This window comes from Solanum tuberosum, unplaced genomic scaffold (genome assembly GCF_000226075.1).
Source record: "Solanum tuberosum cultivar DM 1-3 516 R44 unplaced genomic scaffold, SolTub_3.0 scf00239, whole genome shotgun sequence".
In the NCBI taxonomy this organism is placed as follows: domain Eukaryota; kingdom Viridiplantae; phylum Streptophyta; class Magnoliopsida; order Solanales; family Solanaceae; genus Solanum; species Solanum tuberosum.
In genome coordinates, this window is record NW_006239163.1 from 1,003,188 (window position 1) to 1,024,638 (window position 21,451).

Sequence of the window (21,451 nt, forward strand, 5' to 3'; positions counted from 1 at the left end):
CAAAAATTATACTATTTTAGGAGCTAATTAATTAGATACACTTTAGTTTGCAATATTACGAATCTTACCAGATTTTGATGCGTCTAGATACATGGAGTCAAAATTAAGGGCAATATGTTCAAGATGCACTATCTTCAAGTGGATTTGCAAGTATTTGGAATACATGGACAAATTTGCTAGCCTCCATGCATTTCGTTCGTCACTCTCCTATGTATCTGATATCCCAAATACATGTGAATCACACCAGATACATATAGATACATGTATCTAGTATGATTCACATGTATCTGGGATGCATGGCCATCTCACTTCCCATCTCGCTCGCCTCTCTTCCCATCTCACTCACCTCTCTCCTTGTTTTACTATATGTGATAACAAAAATACATGTATTTAGATGTATCAGGGCCATAACAAATAATTGGTATGTTTTTCAGTTATCCTTTATTTACTTAATTTGTTTTTCTACTATCTACCTCATCTTTTTATCTCAGTGTATGATTAATAACCAAACAATCAAATCAAATCGAATCAAAACTATAACAGTCAAATTAATAAATGTATATACTTTAATACTCCCTCTGTCCCAATTTATGTGACTTACTTTTCTTTTTAGTCAGTCCAAAAAAGAATGTCACATTTCTATATTAAGTAACAATTTAACTATAAAATATCTATTTTACCCTTAATGAAATAATTTATAGCCACACAAATTTCTATCATTCATTTTGGACCGCATGTTTTAAAAGTCTTCCTTACTTTCTTAAACTTCGTACCGAGTCAAACTACCTCACATAAAATGGGACGGAGGGAGTAATTTTTATTAATTTCTAATTTTGACCACTAACCACCAAACGGACCTGCTCTAAGTTATATGTGATCCAACCAGGGCCTTACCAGAACACCCCAGCTATTACTATTAGCTAAATCCAATAGGTGTTGTGGATTTTCTAACTTCCAGGAGTAGACCCTCTACTTCCACGTATTCGCTACACAAACCGTCAGCAAATTCAACAAAATCAAAATTTTACTTTCTTGGATTCTGCGCCTTCTTCTCAATCCTAAGGTATCAAACTTTTCTTTTCCCATTTCAGTTCACTTCTTTACATGTTCTATTGCTCACTATAACTGTCTAATTTGATCCTAAGAACTTTTTTCTGTGTGTTGTATGAAAAAGATTCAATCTTTTGGCATTTGAAGCTAAAGGGGTTGTTCAGATTACCTCAGTTCATTTCTTTCTGTATGTTGTATGAAAAAGATTCAATCTTTTGGAATTTGAAGCTAAAGGGGTTGTTTAGATTACCTCAATTCATTTTGATAGCTAGTGTTTTGATCTGAGTGCCCCATCTTATTTAAAATTTGTTCTTCAGTTTGGTGTAGCATGGTTAGGTACTTTGAGGGGAAGTGACAAAGATAGACAATGAGCAGGTCTAGAAGGTTCTTGAATGAAAGGGCTAGGGGAGATGGGATGAAACTTATTGATGAAAGAGGTGGAACAAGTGTTCTTGATCATGAAATTTCCCAACTTACAAAGATTAGGTCAAATCCCCATGAAAGAATGAGACACCTGCTTCCTGGCAAGGGAAAAGAACCAGTTTCATCTGTTAAAATGTTGGCTGCTAGAGAAGGGAATTATACAGGCAGAGGAAGATTTTCGTCATCTGATTGTTGTCATCTTCTGAGCCGGTATCTTCCAACAAATGGTCCTTCTGTAGTTGACCAAATGAGGAGCTGTACTTATGTTTCACAGTTTTCGACGGATGGTTCTCTTTTTGTTGCTGGATTTCAGGTTTGATCCATGTAGCTGAATTTTCTATTTCCGGAAAACATAAGAGAGTTTTTATTATTTTTCATGACTATTGTCGTGTTATGATCTTATTGTTCTTCCTGGAAACAGGAAAGTCATATTAGGATATATAATGTTGATCAAGGCTGGAAAATCCAGAAGGATATTAGAGCAAAAAGTTTGAGATGGACAATCACTGATACATCGCTTTCTCCTGATCAACGTTTTCTTGTAAGTTCGTGATGACTAATACAACTTTGTGCATAATTAGTCCTTGTCCATGTGGTTATAAATGGGATTTGGTTGGTTCTTATGCTTCCAGGAATCAGCTAAAAGATACTAAGTATTTCTTGACTCTGTAGATGTGGTTTTCTTGCATAACACCATTTATAGATATTGAAATGAACGCCTTCCCAATAAATCTAACTACTTTTATTTCTGTTTTGCTTTAACAGAGTCTGTGACATTGAGGATAAGCTTTGTTTTTCTTCTTACATCATGAAATATACTTTCAGTACATTATCGCGAGCTCCTAATATGTGATTCATCTATAACTTATTGAATTTGGTTAACATAGCATCTAATACACCATGGTTTTCTGCTGTCATTTCTTCTGTCACTATTCTGAGTTGGTTTTTATGTGTTGATCCACAGGTTTATTCCAGTATTTCACCCATTGTCCATATTGTTGATGTTGGATCTGGCATGAAACAGTCTGTTGCAAATGTTACGGTATGTTTTACTTGTTATATGTCAAAACATGTAAAAGATAGAAGACTTATGATATGCATCTTTGCTGCACTATTCTATCACCTGTTGATATCATAGAAGTCATTAATGTGTACTCCTGTGAATTTCGTGATAAAAAGATGACTGTAGATTTCAAATACAGAGGAACTAACTTTTACCAGTGTTCTGGTTTTCAAATGAAGAATCTGAAATTTTGTTATAATTTCTGATCACCTGCATGAACAGTGCAGACATCATTTGCGTCCCCTTTATTTTTAGGGTAATTAAGGTGATGATGCTAATTTAATGTATCCTGTGCATCTTGTTATATTAGTTGGTTCAGCAAGAAGTGGTAGGTTGTGCCTCGTTATAGGGAAGTAATCGTGCCACTATAATTTCCATTGGGACAATTGGAGGTCTTATTTAAGGGAGTCATTGGGTATGAAATGGTGTATGCCATGATTGTCATAGTGAACTTCTATAATCAATGCCCTCAAGTGTCAATGTAGGTTTTTGATAGCCGTATACAAAAGACTTTGTTTAGTAATATTAAATTTCAACTTTCTTTTGCATTCATAAGACCAACAAGTGAAAAATACACTACAGTTTCATACTTCGGTTATGCATACTTTGAACCCTCTTACTTCACCCCTTCTGGATTTTTGCATACACTAATGTATATCAATGATGTGGTGGAGGATAAACAACAGAAGATTCTTGCTTTTTGTTATGGTATCATGAATATTGGACCCCACTTGGCACTTCGATTCTTGTCACTATTTCTAAAAGAGGATTTATGCTGAAAGTGATCAATCAACCACATGATGAGAGCATCTAATACCTTGCAGTTCAGCAATACTCAGATCAATTTCTAGTTAATTTTCAACTAGTGCCTTAAAAGTAGTTGTTACTAGTTCTACCGATCTGTGATCAAAAGCAAATTAGTTTGAAGCTCTAGTGTGTATCTGACTCTTCTTTAGATCTTCTAATGGGAAGCTATTGTGCAGAAGTCTGACCCCAGTACCCCTCCTTAGATCTCCTACGGATGGGTAGCTTCTTTACAAAAGGGTTTAGTAAATAGTAATTAGGTAGATGAGCTTTGGCTGCATTTTTCTGAAAGTTCAATTTAAGGAGGGCATCTGGTCCTTGATGATATGGCCACCCATCTTAACTTGGTTTAAGTCATTACAATGACAGCATAACTTTTAAGCATATAGTTTGTGAGTTTTTTAGTGTATGTTAATTTTTCTGGTATTTCCTCTTTTTCTGCAGGAAATTCATGAAGGCTTGGAATTTTCTTCCCCTACCTATGATTATGACAATTATACATTTGGAATATTCTCTGTGAAGTTCTCTACTGATGGGCGAGAACTTGTTGCTGGCAGCAGCGACAGTTCAATATATGTTTATGATCTTGAAGCAAAAAGACTAAGTCTCCAAATTCCGGCTCATACGGTATTGTGATATTCTTCTAGTAATAGCAGATATGGCTAACCAATCATTTTGGTATCATCTTCATACGATGTTATTTTCCAAGTTTATCTTCTCATGAAATCTAAAAAGAATTTGGGTGTGCCCCTGAATTAGGTACCTTGAAATAATGTTACCGTCATCAGATGATTTAAATATTATAAGTGCTATATCTAATTTAGCATTTCTTATCTCTCTTCTTTTGGTGAGGGAAAGAGTTGAGCCTACAAAAGTTAATTACACTGAAGTGAGAGCTGGTTCTTAGAACCTGTGTATACATTGTTATGACATTTCCCCTTAGCAAGTCACTTTTCTTTCTGTTCTTTTTGCTGATCTGGGCAGCTTTACCCTATCACTTTCCTGAAAGAGGACATTAGTATTTTAGCATGATCATAGAATTTCTGACTCGCAGATTTAGTGTTGATTTATGTTCTCAATATATGCATACAGTAAAATGCTTCTTTTAACGAAGAATTTCCTAGAATATCATAATAGGACTTATTTTGGTACCGCAGCATTTTACCTTGTTGTGCTATGTTCCTGAGTAACTTTTAAGTTATTTATCTCCTCAAGAACTTCAATTCACAAGTTTGACCAAAATATCCATTAAACGTGGCCATCTGATGTCGAGAACTTGTGAAGTGGGTGTCTTATGCTTTATACTAAATGCATCACATGCTATAATAGACATCTTGTAGCTACTCTTTCAGGTTCTTAGATATTCCCCTACACAGATGTAAAAGCATATTTTAATTCGATTGCTATTTTTCATTGCAGTCTGATGTTAATGCTGTATGCTTTGCTGACGAAACTGGACACCTCATATATTCTGGAAGCGATGATAGCCTGTGTAAGGTAAGTTTATCCTACTTTTTGATGGACTTAATTAATTTCCTATGACCATTCTCTGGGCTACTTCTGCTGTTACTTAACCAACCCAAGACTGGTAAAATGTCTGTCTAGTGAAGCATATTTCATGATGCTGTTCTCTGTTAAAATTCAGATAGATTAGTCATATGGAACCCTTTTGTCATTTATAGTTCTGTTTACCGATGGTGTTTGTACCATCACTAAAATCAGCTTCGTACCCCTTAATGATTCTGGTAAGTTGTTAAAAAATGCTTCTTTTTAACTAGCATTGGAGGATTCATTAGGATTCTCATGGGCCGCCGAAATACTGATGGTGTCTCTTTTCTTAGAATTTGCAAGTATTTATCTGTTTGACTTAGAAAGGGCTCTTGATCATATTCAGGTTTGGGACAGGCGTTGTTTTGGTACTAGAGAGCAAGCAGCTGGGGTTCTCATTGGACATCTAGAAGGCATTACATATGTTGACACTCGAGGAGATGGCCGGTATCTTATCTCAAATGGGAAAGATCAGGCTATCAAACTCTGGGATATAAGGAAAATGTCTTCTAACATTAATTAGTATGTCTCACTTGATCCTTTTTTCTTTTCTTCATTTTGTGTTGTCCGTCACCCTTTCCTACTTTTTCCTCGACACATCTTCCTTTCCGCACCCCATGGGCATACTTAGTCCTTGAAGTGATTTTCTTTTCCCTGTCCACTTGTGCTTCAGTGCATGACCAATCAGTACATTTGAATCATGAGGGCCTACATTGCCTGAGTAATTTGCTCTACCCTTCATTACATAGAAATATTTGAGTGTGTTGTGCAGAGAGTGGGCTTATTGGTTTAACCTGTTTGGAATTGTTCTATAATGGTTGCCACTTGAGTCCAAAGAAGATCTCATTCACACTGCTAATAAGACTACTTTCTTTTGTATAGCTCCCCAAGGCCTAGAAGTTATGACTGGGATTACAGATGGATGGACTACCCAGAGCATGTTAGAAACAAGAGAAATCCACATGACCTGTCATTGGCTACTTATAAAGGCCACTCAGTCTTGCGCACTCTTATCCGCTGTTATTTCTCTCCTGCACATAGGTTGGTGGTTCATGCCTTTCTTAATACGTGTTGAGTTTTCTTTGCTAAACATGTTTGATTAAAATATTTAGCCAACTTTTCTTGCTTCTATAAGTATAGTTTGTCAGCTTTGGAATTTTTAGTGCCTCTGCATATCATAATTGTTTCTTTGCAGCTGCTCAAGAATTCCAGACTTTTGAATGTTCCAAGTTAATTGGCATCAGTTTTATTGCTTGTATTATGGAACCAATTGATTTTTATATTGGATTACAAATAAAGAGAAATCGTGGAATTGATTTTCTTAACTTCATGGATTTTTCGTGAGATATCCTCACCTAAGGGCCAAGACCAATGTCCAATATTTGTTTGGTATAATCAACAGTTAAATCAAGGAATTACTTCAGCTTTAAGTGTTTGGTTTGAAGGAAAATATTTTCCACGGAAAATGTTCTCCTAGAAAACAAGTGTACCTTGTTTTCTAGTTTTGGTAAGTACACAATTTTTTTTTATTTCAAGAGCATTTATATGTAATCTAGTAAAACAATATGAGGGTGGGATGAGTGGGGGTTCGGGGGTGGGATGGTCAAGGGGTGGAGGTCGGAGGGGTTTGGTGGGTGGAGAGGAGACAATTAACTTGGAATGTGACTTATGCAACTTGTTTTCCCTACTTCAATTAGAGAGCTCATTTTCCTCATTTTTAAGGAACTTATTTTTGTAGAGAAAGTGTTCTCCAAAACATTTTGACCAACCAAAGACACTCATAATATTAACTAGTTTTATCATGATTCATGAATCTATGAACCTTCCGTGTCATGTTTCTATAGTGTGTTGCGTTTTGGTCCTTGATTCTGGTATTTGATGCCATCTGTTGAACAGTCGTCTAATCAGCAAAAGTTCTAATTTGCAGCACAGGACAAAAGTTCATCTACACTGGATCAAGCGATTCTTCTGTCTATATCTATGATGTGGTATGCTTGGAGTTTTATACCCTTATTTGATTTGCTCTTTTTTCTTTTCAACATCCTACTTTATTGCTTCATAAATCATAAGCTGATATAATAGGTTCATTAACTAGTGAATCTTTTGTCGCAATCTGCTAAGTGCTTTATAGGACTTGGATACATGCATTCTGCTTGGAGTTTCTGCACCTTTGAGTGATTGGATCTGTTAAGGCCAATTACTGATAGGTTGATAATCTGAGAGACTGGTGGAACTATGGTCTTGAACTCCCCTTTCTCTAACTTGATGATTAAGCAGTCAAAGATTAGCTTAAGAAAAATGTTATGTATCCAATTAGATGGTCGATTAGAGAAAAAGAAGTTTGAGCATTCCCTTTCATATTAGTCACTTCCAAGTTCCAATGCTGGGCATGCTTCATATAATATAATACGAAGGTCAAGCTGCACATCCCGTATATCCTTCATTTTTTGATGATGTGTGGTGTCTGGGTTAGCTTTAGCCCATGTCGCATTAAATTTGTTTTGGAAGCAAGGGGATTGATAAAACCTTGGATATCAATTACCATCATGCATCTTGTTCATTCCTTTTGTAGGTGAGTGGAGCTCAGGTTGCAAAACTTGATTACCATCAGGAGCCAGTGAGAGACTGTAACTGGCACCCTTACTACCCTACGCTCGTTAGCTCTGGATGGGACGGTATCATTGCTAAGTGGGAGTTTTCTGGTACTGATACAAGCCCATTGCCAAAGAAGCTGCCATCCAGACGATCTTAAATTGCTACTAGCTAGTAGCAGCATGCAGAAAGATGCTATTGGAGTACACACTGATTGAAATTTCCAAAGCTCAAGTAGGTCTGTTCATGTTCTTTCTGCATATCGACATGTAGTCGTGTACTCTGGTTGTCCCTAACGGGATAGTCTAATGTCGCGATAGGTCAGAATGTCGCGAGTTCAAATCCTACTGGTTTGCCTAGGTGGGCATTTGTCACTAGCTATGATGTAAAAAGGAAGCTGTGATTCTATTACAGGTGAACGTTCATTGAGAATTTTATGAAAGATTAGTGTAAAAAGTTACATTTACTTTTGCCCATTAATACAACACCAACATTATTTGATTCCAAATTCAGAGCAATGCCTATTGTACCCTCTTCAAATTCTACTATCACTCAATCATTGAATGCATGTCACGTAGTGTACTACTTTTTATATTCATTCAATCAAACTATATTTCCTTGTCAAAATTAGTTGGGATTGAATGCATTTCTATAAGAATCGAATTTGCATCCAATTAATGTATGTTGGTCTATAAAAATGTACGTTTCTAGGAAATTTATTTTTTAAAATTATATTTATTTTTTAATAAAATTAAATAGTTTGGTCTAAAAGTATAAAATTTTGATCTTATACTTTAATGATTTGATGCTTATTTTTTTTTATTTACACTGAAAATAATATTTTAAAAACATCAAATTAAAGTTGAAAAAAATAAATCAAATTAATTTGATTCGGCGTTCAATACACTTTTTCAAAATGAAAAACCAAAAAATCAATTAAAAATGAGATAAGTGTCAAAACACACCTAAACTGTTCTCCTTTTTTGGGTTTCATATCTAAACAATTGAGAGTGTGAGTTTAATACCTAAATTATCAGAAAAACATACCTCAATGGTGTGTGTCATACACACTCTCTTTTATTTGCAAAAACCTTGCCACATAAATAAAATATTCTACCTTGATAAAAAATAAATAAACTATTAATATTAGTTGAAAACTAAAAATTAAAGTATCACTATCAAAAAAAAATATTTTTTCTCACCCCCATCCCACTCCTTCTTAAAAAAAATTTGATATTATTTTTTTGAAAAAAATAAAATTTTACCCCACCCCGTCTAATCCTCCGCTCCTAATTTATTCATTATTTTTTTTTTACATTTTTCTCATTTGTGTTAGATGTGTACATATATTTTTAGGAATTTTTTTTTTCTACTTGCGTACTGAATATAACAGAAATAAAAGAAATTATTCTAAAAAAAGTTTTGCGGCAAGTAAAAAAATATTTTTTTAAAAGAAAAATATATATAAATATATTATACAAAACGAGAAAAAAATTGAAAGCGGAGGGCTATGTGGGGTGGGGATTGGGAGGGTGAGGGGGGGAGATGAAGTAAGAATTTTTTAAAAATCTTTTATGAAAGATTTTTTCTTAAAAAAATACTAAAAGTTTGGGATGGGAGGAATATGGTGAGAGGAAGGGGGGTTATGACTGTTCAAAACCGAACCAAAATCAATAACCTGAATTGAAAAAATGTTATTGGTTCATCGATGGGTTATTGGTTTAACAATTTTGATAACAATTTTGATTTTTTATTTATTATCCGGTTATTAATTCTTAACGGGTTAACAAATAACGCGATAGTAAGTTAATAAATTATATTTATATCATTTTGGTATATAAAGTCCTTGACTTAGAATTTAGTTTCATATTTTTATTTTTGTCAATCTCAAACTTTCGGTTATTCTACAATGTGTTAGTGTTGTTTTTTTTTGGCAAGATACAATTTATCAAATCATGTGCTTGGCTTATTTGGTTTGTCACCATGTTTCTAAGTGATTTTCAATTATTTATTTTTTGTGTCAAATCTTAACGGTTAAATCGATAATTGAACCGATAATGATCAATAACCAATAAACTGATAAGCTAATATCTTAATGGTTCTTAACGGTTTAAGATGTCTACAAACCGATAATTGATTAGTTGAATCGACAAACTTCAAAATCGAACCGAACCGATCGATACGTAGCCCTAGAAGGTAGAGTGGGGTTAGAAAAATATTTTATATTATATTTTATAACTTTTTGGGGAATAGTAATATTTTAATCTTTAACTTGAACTAATACTAATAATCTATTTGATTTTTGTTATGGATTATTTTGTCTATGCAGAGTGTGATGTGATAATTTCTTTTAAAATAAAAGGAGTGTATTACACCATGATGAGAGTGTAATAAAAGAGAAAATGTATTTCACAAATTAGTAAGTGATAGTTTAAGTATGAAACTCGTTCTTCGAATCAGTTGGTTTGGAGGGTGATTATCCACACAAATGACTTGGGATCGATCCCCCTCAATGCCTTTTGAGCCTACTGCGATTTACATCCCGGTGTGGTTAACACTCCCAATAAAAAATTAATAAAATGAATGGCAGAATCAAACACCCATCACTACGGTGCCACCATACAAAAGTGCGGATCACCTTTGTAGAAATTTATAGAAAGATTCCAACTAGTTGTAGCAGACAAAGTTGCTAGTCCTATTATGGTCCTATTTTATAGCTAAAATTGTTAGAAGCTGTTTTTTTTTATCAGAAGAATGAAATTCACCTAACAGAATCAAGAATCAGAGCTTCTTCTTTTGTAGTGATGAAAGAGAAAGAGGCAATGGTGTTTCTGAGTTTTTTAGGCAAAGCAGTTTTAATGATGACTGTAATTTCAATTTTTGGGTGGAATGGAGTAAAGGGTCATCGGGTTCTTTTGGATACAGACATGGGAACTGATGATATCTTTTCTCTATTGTATCTTTTGAAGCTTAACCCATCCCAAATCGACTTGCAGGTTTGCTTTCACTTCACTCTACTTTATATTCCAATAAAATAGTATTGCCTTACCTAGTTAATTTGTAATTTGTGGGGTCTACATTTATGGGGTAGTGAGGTTGTTTTCTATTGACCCTCTGCAACCCTCTTCCTTTATCCGGGCTTGGGACTGGCAATGTGAACTCAATCTGGCTAACTTTTGGTTGACAGAGTTCTCAGTAATAGGTGATAGGTAACTAACGATTATTCGAGGTGCATGCAAGTTGACCTGCCAATGCTGTTATCTCAAAAAGAAAGAAAAAGGGAAAAGGTTGTAGTCTGTATCGTGATGGTTCTCGTTCTTCTTCCTTTGTCCTTGAGATTGAGATATCAGCTATACTGATCCCTTGACTTCACATAATCTGTATGTGTAGAATGTGTTTGTTGTAGGAAACCTCATGTCATGTTAAAGGTCATGTACGTGCTAAGAGTCGTTTTGAGACTGAAGTAAAGTAATTGCATTCTCTAAATAGAATGGTTCTTTAAATTAGAGTCATTTTCTTTTAAAAGTAAAGTAATCATTTTATTGGACCAAAGCAACACTAAGTTTGTGATTTGAGTAGTATCAGAATCCTTATAAAAGTGTCAGTTTCCATATCCAGGAACCTCTACAAGAACTCAGATACGGTCTAGTCTAGTCCGAGAGGGAATTTAGGGAATCTAGAAAACTATCTACATCATGTACGTTCTGCATTTTTCCCAAGCCTAATAGGGATAAAATATCGCATTTTCAGTTTGTAGATGCTCTCTTTTTCTTCCCAACATTTGAGATTCCTTTCTCTCCACGAGTCACTTTGTCTACCAGTCTTTTAATAGGTATACTGAAGTAATTGCTTATTCTTTATCAGAAAAAATCTTTAAACAGAAGTCACTTTTTCTTCCCTTTTTTAGTTGAGGACTGGGATCGTTTAAATTTGTTATTGTCGATTTCTTATCTTGGCTTTCATGGCATGATTTGAAATATTTGTTATGCTAAGGTAGTAATCCCATTCATTGTGAAGATATTTATCATTCTTTCTGTTACTCATAAAACACATGTGAAAATTGTTCGAAGCAAGGACTCTGGATTTGTATCTTCACTTATTTTGTTGAAAGCATGTTATGGGTCATACTTCATAGTTGAACTAGGAGTACTCTTTGCAGATAGTAGGTCCCTCTGACAGTTTGGGCTAATTGTACCACTATTTCATAAAATAAGGTCTCATAGAGAAAATTAGTTGAGAGTTCTTTTTGCTGCAGGCTGTAACTATTAGCACAAATGCATGGAGTGATGCAGGGCATGCTGTTAATCAAGTGTATGACATTCTTTACATGATGGGGCGCGATGATATTGCTGTTGGTGTGGGCGGTGAAGGTGGAATACTTCCTGACAGTACCATTCTGCCAAATGTTGGTGGATATCTGCCTATGATAGATCAGGTGAAGAAAGGTTTTCTGAGTTCTTGACTTTTCAATCAAGTCTGCAAGTTAAAAATATTTGTAGTGATGTAAACCCAAATGTTTAATTATACATCTGCAATTTCTTTTCATTTTTCTATTTTTAATGTGCTTCTAACATCTCACTTTCCTCAGGGAAATGGTACAGCTGGATATTGTAGATATAGACAAACTATTCCTGTGGGTCATGGAGGACGTCTGGACATTGACTCAAATTATGGGTTTCGGAAGAGCTTCCTTCCACAGGTAATTTCTTGCATTGTAGATATAGACAAGCTATTTGTGCTGGAAAGCGAATAAAATCATATTTGTAAAAGATAACTTGTAATTCGGTTTTTATCATATCCATCAAAGTGCCGAACTAGGATATAGTAAAACAATCAGTTTCCTCCCTCCCACCTCTTTAGCTCATGCGATACAGATGTTCAATTCTCTAATGCATGTGTCTTGACTACGATCATAGGACACTGGCAACATTTTAGACTTATTAATATGCAGATTGATTTCAATTCTGTGGTTAGGGCTCCATTATCTTCTTGTCCGGCTATTCAAGAAATGATGCATCACTATGTTCCTGTTTACTTCCCCTTTTCCTCTACATTTTCTATAAAACAGATCTTTACCTTTTCCAGAGGATTTCTTACTTCGGTTCAGTAAGAACTGCCAAATTTCGGCACCTCATGACTAAGTCACCTTCATTCCTTCAGTACCCTTTGCTTCTTCTTGCTTCACTCAAACACCAAAATTGTGCCTGAGACTAGTCTTTCCAAGTACGCTTAGCACTTGCTGCAGGTGCATGGGAGATTAGGGGAAAGGCCGGAGAAAGAAATTTTTTGACTGCAAAAGGATCATGTCTCACTCAAATGTGTCTGTGTCTGGTCTCATGATAATTTGGGATAAGGTAACTAGTGTACTACTTTTTTTCATGGGTAAAGAAATGGGATCTGATTGAGAATCAGGATGCGATGGGTCTACATGGAGGTGAAAGGGATATAGAGGATTCATATAGGTGACTAGGCTAGCTTGGAGTCTGTTGGTAAAGAAATGGGATTTAATTGATGGAAAAGAAAAAAAAAAGAACGTGAATCATAGTCTTGCTTTTATGCTGATAATGGCTGAGCACAAGATTAGTTTTGTCCCTCACAAATAACATGACTTGATGAAGCATAATCTCATCATTTCTTATTTTCCTTCTGCACCTTTTAATAATTTTCTTTCTGGATAAAAACTTTATTTCTTATGGAACTTGTAAACAGGGCACGAGAACATATTCACCTCTTCGACAGCCAACAGCTCAGAAAGTAATCATTGAAACGATTTCAGCTGGCCCCACAGTAGTTTTTCTTATTGGATCACTTACTAATTTTGCTTTGTTTCTTCTAAGTAATCCACATTTAAAGAAAAATGTTGAGCACATTTACATCATGGGGGGTGGCATAAGGTCAAAGAACCCTAAAGGTTGCTGTCTAGACGATGCCAATCCCTCTTGCCAACCTCAACAATGTGGTGACCGTGGCAATTTATTTACAGATTTCACAAGCAATCCTTATGCAGAGTTCAACATATTTATGGATCCTTTTGCTGCATATCAGGTATTACATGTACCCGTATGCGTTAAGTTGTGAACTCCTTTTTTTTGATATATGTCTTGCTAATCTTTAATGAACAGGAGCTGTTATCATTATATTATCTTGCAGGTTATTCATTCGGACATTCCAATTACTATTGTCCCATTGGATGCCACTAACACCATTCTTGTGAATAAAAACTTTTTGGAGACCTTTGAGAAGAATCAACACACCTATGAAGCACAATACTGTTTCAAGTCTCTGAAAATCATTCGCGATACATGGTTCGATGACCAATTCTATAGGGTAACAATCCAGGAATATAGAACTTAAAATTCTGTGGTACTAAAGACATTTGTTTGATTACTGAGGAGAATGTGATATACGCAGAGTTATTTTATGTGGGACTCATTTATGTCGGGTATATCTTCTTCAATCATGCGTAAACAACATAACCACCAAGGAGAAAATGAATTTGCTGAAATGGAGTATATCAATGTTACTGTAGTTACTTCAAATAAGCCATATGGTGTATCTGATGGATCAAATCCATTCTTTGATGGTAGTAAAACTCCAAGGTTCAACTTAGAAAGAAATGGAGTTCACAGCGGCCATGTTCAGACGAGACTTCGTGATCCTTTTTGCATAGTCAAGAACGGAAGGTGCAGATGCCAGGTGATTGATTTTTTCTATCTGAAATATGATTTCCTCTTTCATCTTAATAACAGATGATATGGTGCATCTGTGGAAAAGGTTGGTCCTTCCTGTTTACCAAAGTATGATATTTATGTTTTCTATCAACTAGTATGAAAAATGAAATAGTAGTGTTGTTCTTCTTCTCTATGTTCTTGCATTACTATTCATTTCTTATACCTTTCTGTATTTCATACTTGCTCTAAATCGATGACAATTATCAGGATGGTTATACAAAAGAAGTTAACAAGCCAGGAGGAGTGCCTCTTCTTGTTGCTGTTAGAGCAAAACCTAATCGAAATGCTAGCAGCATATTAGACAGAGAGTTCTCTGTTAGCTTTCTGGATGTAAGTTTAAAACTAATTTCTCAGTCTGAATTGGTTGGAACTTGTACATGTCTCTTTCTGAATCAGACCGAGCTGAAGTTTGCTTGTGGCATTTTGCATTACAGTTTTAACATAGTCAGCAGAAACCGATGCTATATTGCTCGTGGTTGCAGGTCTTAAACCAAGCAGAACACACTGGAAGATTCAATTTCACAACACAATTTCCTTATTACAGAGAAGCATTTTACAAACCGGATCTGAGGGGAAAAGATTTGGGGAAGAATCTTGTTTTGGATATGGATATGAGTGCTGGAGACTTTCTATCTCTCTTCTATCTCCTCAAATTACCTGTAGAAGATATCAATCTCAAGGTAAATTGGCCTTCCATAAGTTGTGTTCCATCTGTATATGCATAGTCCTTATTGTCAATGAGATCCTCGACTGAAAATATTAAGAATTTAGTTTTTGATCAGACATTGGTTGTAGTTGCAGTAAATTTCCTCAATCAGAATGTCACTTTATGTTTAACTAAATTCTATTCTGTTCAATTTTGGGATAAAACTGTTGTTAGCCGTCATGAGAATTGTTTTGCGTCACTTTTGTGAGAAACCTGTTGGGGAAACATAGTTGATTCCACAGGGATAATTTATTTTTTGTCATAATTAATTGGTGCCTTTCAATGTGAAACAGCTTCTTTTCAATAATTCAGGCTATAATAGTGAGTCCGACTGGCTGGACAAATGCTGCAACAATTGATTGTGTATATGATTTGCTTCACATGATGGGTCGTGACGACATTCCTGTGGGCCTTGGAGATGGATTTGCAATGAACCAGTCTGATACTGTTTTCTCTGCCGTTGGAGACTGCAGATACAGCAAGGTCATCCCACAAGGTAGCGGTGGATATCTAAACTCAGACACTTTGTATGGTTTAGCTCGTTCTTTACCTCGAAGTCCTAGGAGGTATATTCTCTACTCTGATAGCGTAAAGAATATATTCCCTTGTGCATTCATGAAATTTGACAAACATTGACATATTACTTTTCTCATTTTGGTTATATAAACTTTCACATGTTTATCATCTGATATAGCATTATACAATTAAAATATTCCTGATATAACAGCCATATAATAATACCAGATACACAGCAGAAAATTCTGTAAAATTTGGAGCTCCTCGAAATACTGATCATCCTGAACTCAGACAACCTCTAGCATTGGAAGTATTGGAATCAGTGGTGAAATCACTCGATCCTGAATCGAAAATTACTATTTTGGCGAATGGCCCATTGACTAATATAGCAAAGCTTATTCTGGAAGGAAAGAATACAAGCAATGTTATACAGGCAAGTGTTCTTCCATTCTTGTGGTCTTTGAGGAGAGAATAAAGACAATTTACTTTAGTTAGGAACCAGATGTTAATATATACATCGTGACTCGACTGTGAGAATTTAGTTGCAGATCCTTCTCTAAGACCTCAGGTAGATTTTCCTCTCATAAGCAAACTTCCTTTGTCAGTCAACACCCTCAAATTTCATATTATAAACATATTAAGTCATCATTTAGCTTAGATAGCTGTTTTATTCCGTTGTGATTGATCTCTATGTAAATCCTTGCCATATCAATGACTCTGTTTTGCTTCATGGGTTGAGAATTTGAGATATCCATCATAGATATTTCCATTAATTTGAAAGGTATTATCTTCTGAATTTTGATGCAGGATATATTAATTGTTGGGGGACACATCAATTATAATAACACCGAGAAGGGAAATGTCATCAATGTTCCTTGTAACAAATTTGCAGAACTGAATATGTTTCTTGACCCTTTTGCTGCAAAAACAGTTCTGAGTTCTGAACATAATATCACTCTCATTCCACTTGGAATGCAGCGGAAAGCCAGTGCATTCCCTCAAATTCTTGAAAAACTCTACTTGAAAAGGACACCAGAAGCAGTCTTTGCCAGGCGCTTGATGTCAAGGTTGTATCGCCTGCAAAAGCTCCAGCCTGCATACCAACATGTGGTATATAATTCTCATCTCAATTTCTCATTATGTTTCCTTGTCACCTGGTCTTTTTGCTATATAGTCCAGCAATTTGTTTGGTGATATTCATAACAGATATATCGTTGCGTTGCAATAATTGTCTGCACAATGTAGCTTACAAACTCCGCTTCCTAATATTTCAGAATATGTTTATTGGTGAGATCCTTGGTGCAGTAGTAGCTGGAGATCTGTCAGCAGTAAAATGTACCTTTGAAGTGAAGAAGTTAAAAGTGAGTGCTACTGGAGTTGAATCTGAAGATGGCGAAATCAGTATTGATAAAGAGCACGGAAAAACAGTAAAAGTATTGGAGAGTGTGGATCCATCAGCTTATTACAATGTTTTTGCAAAACGACTTGGGGATAAAACGCAGGCAGCTGTAATTGGAAGCTTCAATGAGCAGAGAAGAATTTGGAGTACACCATCTAATTCATCTAACATTTAGCAACAAATTCAAAGTTTCACATTCAGAACGTGAGCACTATATCCGTGTGGTTTAACAAGCAAGCGTTCTGTTACATTTAGAGTTACTCGATATGTATTTGTGTTGATGGAAGGTAGCTGTGATAAAATAGTGGAGATGGGGTCTTAACATGATTCATATCATCAATTGTTGTGTTGATTGGAGACTACAAATTTCAAAATTTGTTCAGTGCTCTTCTTGCCTTTGCAACTATTATAACAATCACTAAAATGAATCCCTTCTTCATTTCTTCTCAGGTCAGTGGACTCAACATTGTATTAGACCGATCTGATTTCTGCTCGGATTGATTCAGAACTAGTAAAATCGATAATCTTACAACTGTTATAAAATATTATGGTATGGATGTCCACTACATCAAGAAGTTACTATGACTAATTATCTCCATTACTTCCCTCCATTATGAAGATACCCTCTACCTTTATGACCATTATTCTTGTAACATTTCACCTTCATAACCTCCTTCGTTATATTCATGTTATGTTTATGACTAACCTTTTGTATGCCTCCATGTTACACTATAAATAGAGGCATAAGAGTTTATATCGTAGTGACTTGAAGATTTGGTGAATACTTGAAAGAAAGAAAGTTATCTTATAGTGTTCCTCTTGTCTTATATTCTTTTTGTCTTCATCTTTGTATTGTTCTTTTGTTCTTAAGTTTTGCAACAACTCTCTAATCTCTATCTCAATTTTCTCATTTCTGTTTTAAAGTGTTGGCAACAATTATTAGCTTTCTTAATTTTTGGTTTTATTTTTATTTACATGTTATAGTAAGATAATGGAGCTAAATACCATACCATAAGTTCATGCCACAAATGCCTTTGGCGAATGTGTATTATTATTTGAGCCTATTTAACACGATTCACTTATGCAAGATTAGGAATACTCACAATAGGATAAGTTCGTCAACATAAATCTTCGAATGATAATATAACATGTCATATCACCTATTAAAAATTCAATTTTACGGTGTGCCTGGATGATAATGTGGTATGTCATATTACCTACTAATTAAACTTTTGAATTTCTCAAATGATCATCCAACTCATAATTATTTGTTTTCAAAGTATTCATTTATTTCTTAATAACCTCCGTGTCAAGTCAATATTATTTATTGGACAAATATTTTCTTTAACCAAAAATATTTTTTTTTTATAGGTAAACTATTCTCCTATTTACCTTGTAAAATTACTCAAGAGGAGTAATATTTAGTTGATAAAATACGTTTTATTATCAAACCGAATAAAGGGTAGATTTCTCTAAGGAAATAAAGGGGTGAAGTTGGTGTAACTAAAAAATCTATATATATATATAAATCTGAATCTAGAATCGCTGATGTGGCACCCTCCATGACCAGCATTTGTAATTGTCTATTTTTTCCTTAAAAAATTAGTACATAAATGAGTATTGAATAATAGATGAAACTGCCATTTAAAAGGATAAAACGGACAATTATGATTAATTATTATTGGCTTTGCCCATTTCTATTCCTAACCTTAATGTTTACTTTCTCTTCTCATGTCTTTTGTATATTTCCAAGTATGGAAGAGTATCCATATAAATTTAGAGCACAATTGGATATACATTTTCATAATCATCCTATTTTTCATTACATTTTTCAAAAAGACTTAGAGTGAATATTAATGCTATAATTTCTTCTAATATTATTTTTTTTGTTACAAATTTATTCTTCAATACTTTTGTCACTCTCACAAATAATTCTCATGGTAAGCAAATATATATATTTTATGTTTTTCTGATTTAAAGTTTATATGAAATTTTAGATATACATTTTTCATAATCATCCATTTTTATTTCATATTGGAAGGAAGAATTTAAGGGGAAAAGGAAGAGATGAGGCAGAATAGAAACGAAAAAGGAAAAATCAAAGTTGACAGAATAGCAAATCCGATGTTGAAGGAACCAAAATCAGTGGTGACGTTATTAACTTTTTTCCACTTTTTTGTTTTACTAATTCCTTTAGTCCTTTATTTACCTACATTTTTAGTTAGTTAATGCTCTCAACTATAATAAGATATATAATCCCCTAAATATGAATCAAATATAATTTCATAATTCAAGTATCAATATTGATACTCTTCTAATCCTATTAAATCATCAGCACACTCACTTACCATTTCAAAACTAAAAACACCAATAATATGGGCATGAAATAAGATATATAATCCCCTTAATATGAATCAAATATAATTTCGTAATTCAAGTATCAATATTGATACTATTTGATACTCTTCTAATCCTATTAAGTCATCAACACACTCACTTACCATTTCAAAACGTAAAAACACCAATAATATGGGCATGAAATTACTAGACATTTGTTGAATGTTACACTTATAGCATAGGTAAGAATGTTGATCGGAATTTTTTTTCCTATTGTGATGACAATAGAAATAGTGAATTGCAGTAGAGCGTGACTAAGTGATCAATAGAGTCTCACGAGAATCAAAACACTTGCAAATATTATATTCTAAAGTCACAAATAATTTGATATATTTTGTAACTTTTTTCAATCTTCTTCAACATTTTTTCATTGTAACATAAAATGATGAGGTATTTTAGAGAGAAAATTGATTATGGAAGATTTCCCATCAAATTAGAAGGAGATAAATAAAATAAATGATAGTTAGAAGTAATGAATATATAAAGACTATAGTGATGGTAGAAAATGGAAAATGAAAAAATAATAAAGAGGAATAAGAAAAAGAAAAAGGAAAGAAAAGATTTCATGTAATATAATTAAAATTTAATTTAATTTCTAATTAATAATGCATTTAGTTTGTTCCATATATATTCAAGAATCATTGTCGCTGATTTCTTCTTCCGTCGTCTTACCCTTTTTTTTTGGGTCAATTTTTTTAATTTTATCTTATCTATGAAATCTGGAAAAAAAATTAAAATATTTTATTTATTTGTCTTCATCATTATTACAATTTATTACTTTTTATTAAATTCTTTTTCCCACCTTCTATTTTTATAATTTTCTAAAAAGAAAAATCAACTTTGCTCCTTATTAACATAATTTAATATTATACCTTCTACTTCTATTATATATATATTATTATTATTATATCTATTATATCTCCTTCTTTTTATTACCATAAATATGTTCTTCGAATTGATTTTTCTCTTAAAAAATATATAAAAAAATCTATAAATCTATATAAAGTTGGATAATAAAAGTGTGATATGGCACCTCTCTTCAGCCAGGATTGTCATTTGTTTTTTCTTTGTCAATTTTTAAATCTCAAAAATCTGCTAAAAGAAGGAAAAAAAATATTTAAAATAACTTATTTATCTCTCCTCATCATTATTCACTACAATTTATTATTTTCATCTCTCATCACTATTATTAAAATTTATTGTTTTTCCTTAAATTCTTCATTTTACCTTTTATGTCTATAATAATTTTCTATAAAAAACATTTTTCCTACTACCATATACGTTTTTTTTCATAAACTTTTATCTCAATCAGTCTCATTTAATGTATTGTCATAAAAAAAATCAGAAAATTAATCTTCTTTTTTATCTTTTTATAATTTCATTACTAATACTATTAATTAATTTTCCTAAATCCTTTCCTCTTCCTTCTCACATATTTCTTTCATTCGTTAAAATTAAAACACTTTTTAAATTTTGATAAATTTCAATCACCTTTTTATTAATTTAGTTATACATATTAGTCTATATATATATATATATATAAACAAAAAAACTTACAAGATAACAAAAATACAAGATTACAATTGAAAATAAATATGAAGAAAATAAATCTCTTTAGGCTGAGGGGCGGATATCTCGCTCTCTTTAAGGAGATTCAAGCCCACTGCAACAAATGTTTTCACCGGTCCAGCAGTAGTCCTTCTAGACTTGTCCCCGATACAACAGCCTAATCACAAAATATAACTCAACAACTCTGGACAAGAGTTGAGTCCAAAGCTCCACAAAAAGAAACACCTCCCTTCAACTAATAAGAACTCTCTTTTTGACAAACCTTATGCACTCTATATTTCTTGTTGTATTGTCTGTTTCAAACCAAATGACGACCACCACTATTTATACTAGAAGAAGTCTTCCTATCAATGAATAAGAAGATAAATGGTGTAGTAAATAGTGAAGATAAATGGCCTAGGAGTTACATAGGTTACAAGGTATAATGGAGGAATAAAAGAATGAAATAAAGGAGAGGATAACAAATGCACCAAGTGTTACACTTTGACTATTCTAACGTTCACTGCAACGTTCATCAGAAAGCAGCAAAGTCCATAATACATATGGTCATTAATTGACCACTAAGTAATGAGGAACAAATGCATGTAACTCCCACGTCCTCTATTCCATCTTCATGGCAGAATGGCTATACTAAGTTTTAACAAATTAATATA

The 21,451-nt window shown here is 33.8% G+C and overlaps 2 protein-coding genes across 3 annotated transcripts; both read left to right on the plus strand.

The window, feature by feature from the left end:
- Positions 1 to 887: 887 nt before the first annotated feature.
- LOC102596469 (LEC14B homolog) lies at positions 888 to 7,944 on the plus strand. Its single transcript, XM_015313229.1, has 10 exons — positions 888 to 1,063; positions 1,368 to 1,786; positions 1,895 to 2,014; positions 2,438 to 2,515; positions 3,785 to 3,967; positions 4,760 to 4,837; positions 5,235 to 5,410; positions 5,771 to 5,929; positions 6,816 to 6,876; positions 7,461 to 7,944. The coding sequence occupies exons 2-10, from the start codon at positions 1,418 to 1,420 to the stop codon at positions 7,638 to 7,640; spliced, it is 1,404 nt and encodes a 467-aa protein (XP_015168715.1). The 5' UTR covers positions 888 to 1,063; positions 1,368 to 1,417; the 3' UTR covers positions 7,641 to 7,944.
- Positions 7,945 to 10,091: 2,147 nt separating this feature from the next.
- LOC102590451 (uncharacterized) lies at positions 10,092 to 17,263 on the plus strand. Of its 2 annotated transcripts, XM_006356934.2 has the most exons (12): positions 10,092 to 10,476; positions 11,736 to 11,915; positions 12,069 to 12,179; positions 13,190 to 13,525; positions 13,631 to 13,807; positions 13,892 to 14,176; positions 14,419 to 14,541; positions 14,694 to 14,891; positions 15,230 to 15,483; positions 15,662 to 15,866; positions 16,241 to 16,543; positions 16,708 to 17,263. In XM_006356934.2, the coding sequence occupies exons 1-12, from the start codon at positions 10,285 to 10,287 to the stop codon at positions 17,005 to 17,007; spliced, it is 2,664 nt and encodes an 887-aa protein (XP_006356996.1). In that variant the 5' UTR covers positions 10,092 to 10,284; the 3' UTR covers positions 17,008 to 17,263. The 2 variants fall into 2 exon arrangements, with proteins under 2 accessions (XP_006356996.1, XP_015168716.1); XM_015313230.1 differs by lacking the exons at positions 13,631 to 13,807; positions 13,892 to 14,176.
- The last annotated feature ends 4,188 nt before the right edge of the window (positions 17,264 to 21,451 follow it).

Bases quoted from the DNA above. Each gene is read 5' to 3' on its own strand.
- LOC102596469 (XM_015313229.1), top strand. From the start codon at position 1,418: ATGAGCAGGTCTAGAAGGTTCTTGAATGAAAGGGCTAGGGGAGATGGG. The intron at 2,015-2,437 runs GTAAGTTCGTGA...GTTGATCCACAG, and splicing joins CTCCTGATCAACGTTTTCTT to GTTTATTCCAGTATTTCACC. The intron at 6,877-7,460 runs GTATGCTTGGAG...TTCCTTTTGTAG, and splicing joins CTGTCTATATCTATGATGTG to GTGAGTGGAGCTCAGGTTGC.
- LOC102590451 (XM_006356934.2), top strand. From the start codon at position 10,285: ATGAAAGAGAAAGAGGCAATGGTGTTTCTGAGTTTTTTAGGCAAAGCA. The intron at 14,892-15,229 runs GTAAATTGGCCT...TCAATAATTCAG, and splicing joins TAGAAGATATCAATCTCAAG to GCTATAATAGTGAGTCCGAC. The intron at 15,484-15,661 runs GTATATTCTCTA...TAATAATACCAG, and splicing joins TTACCTCGAAGTCCTAGGAG to ATACACAGCAGAAAATTCTG.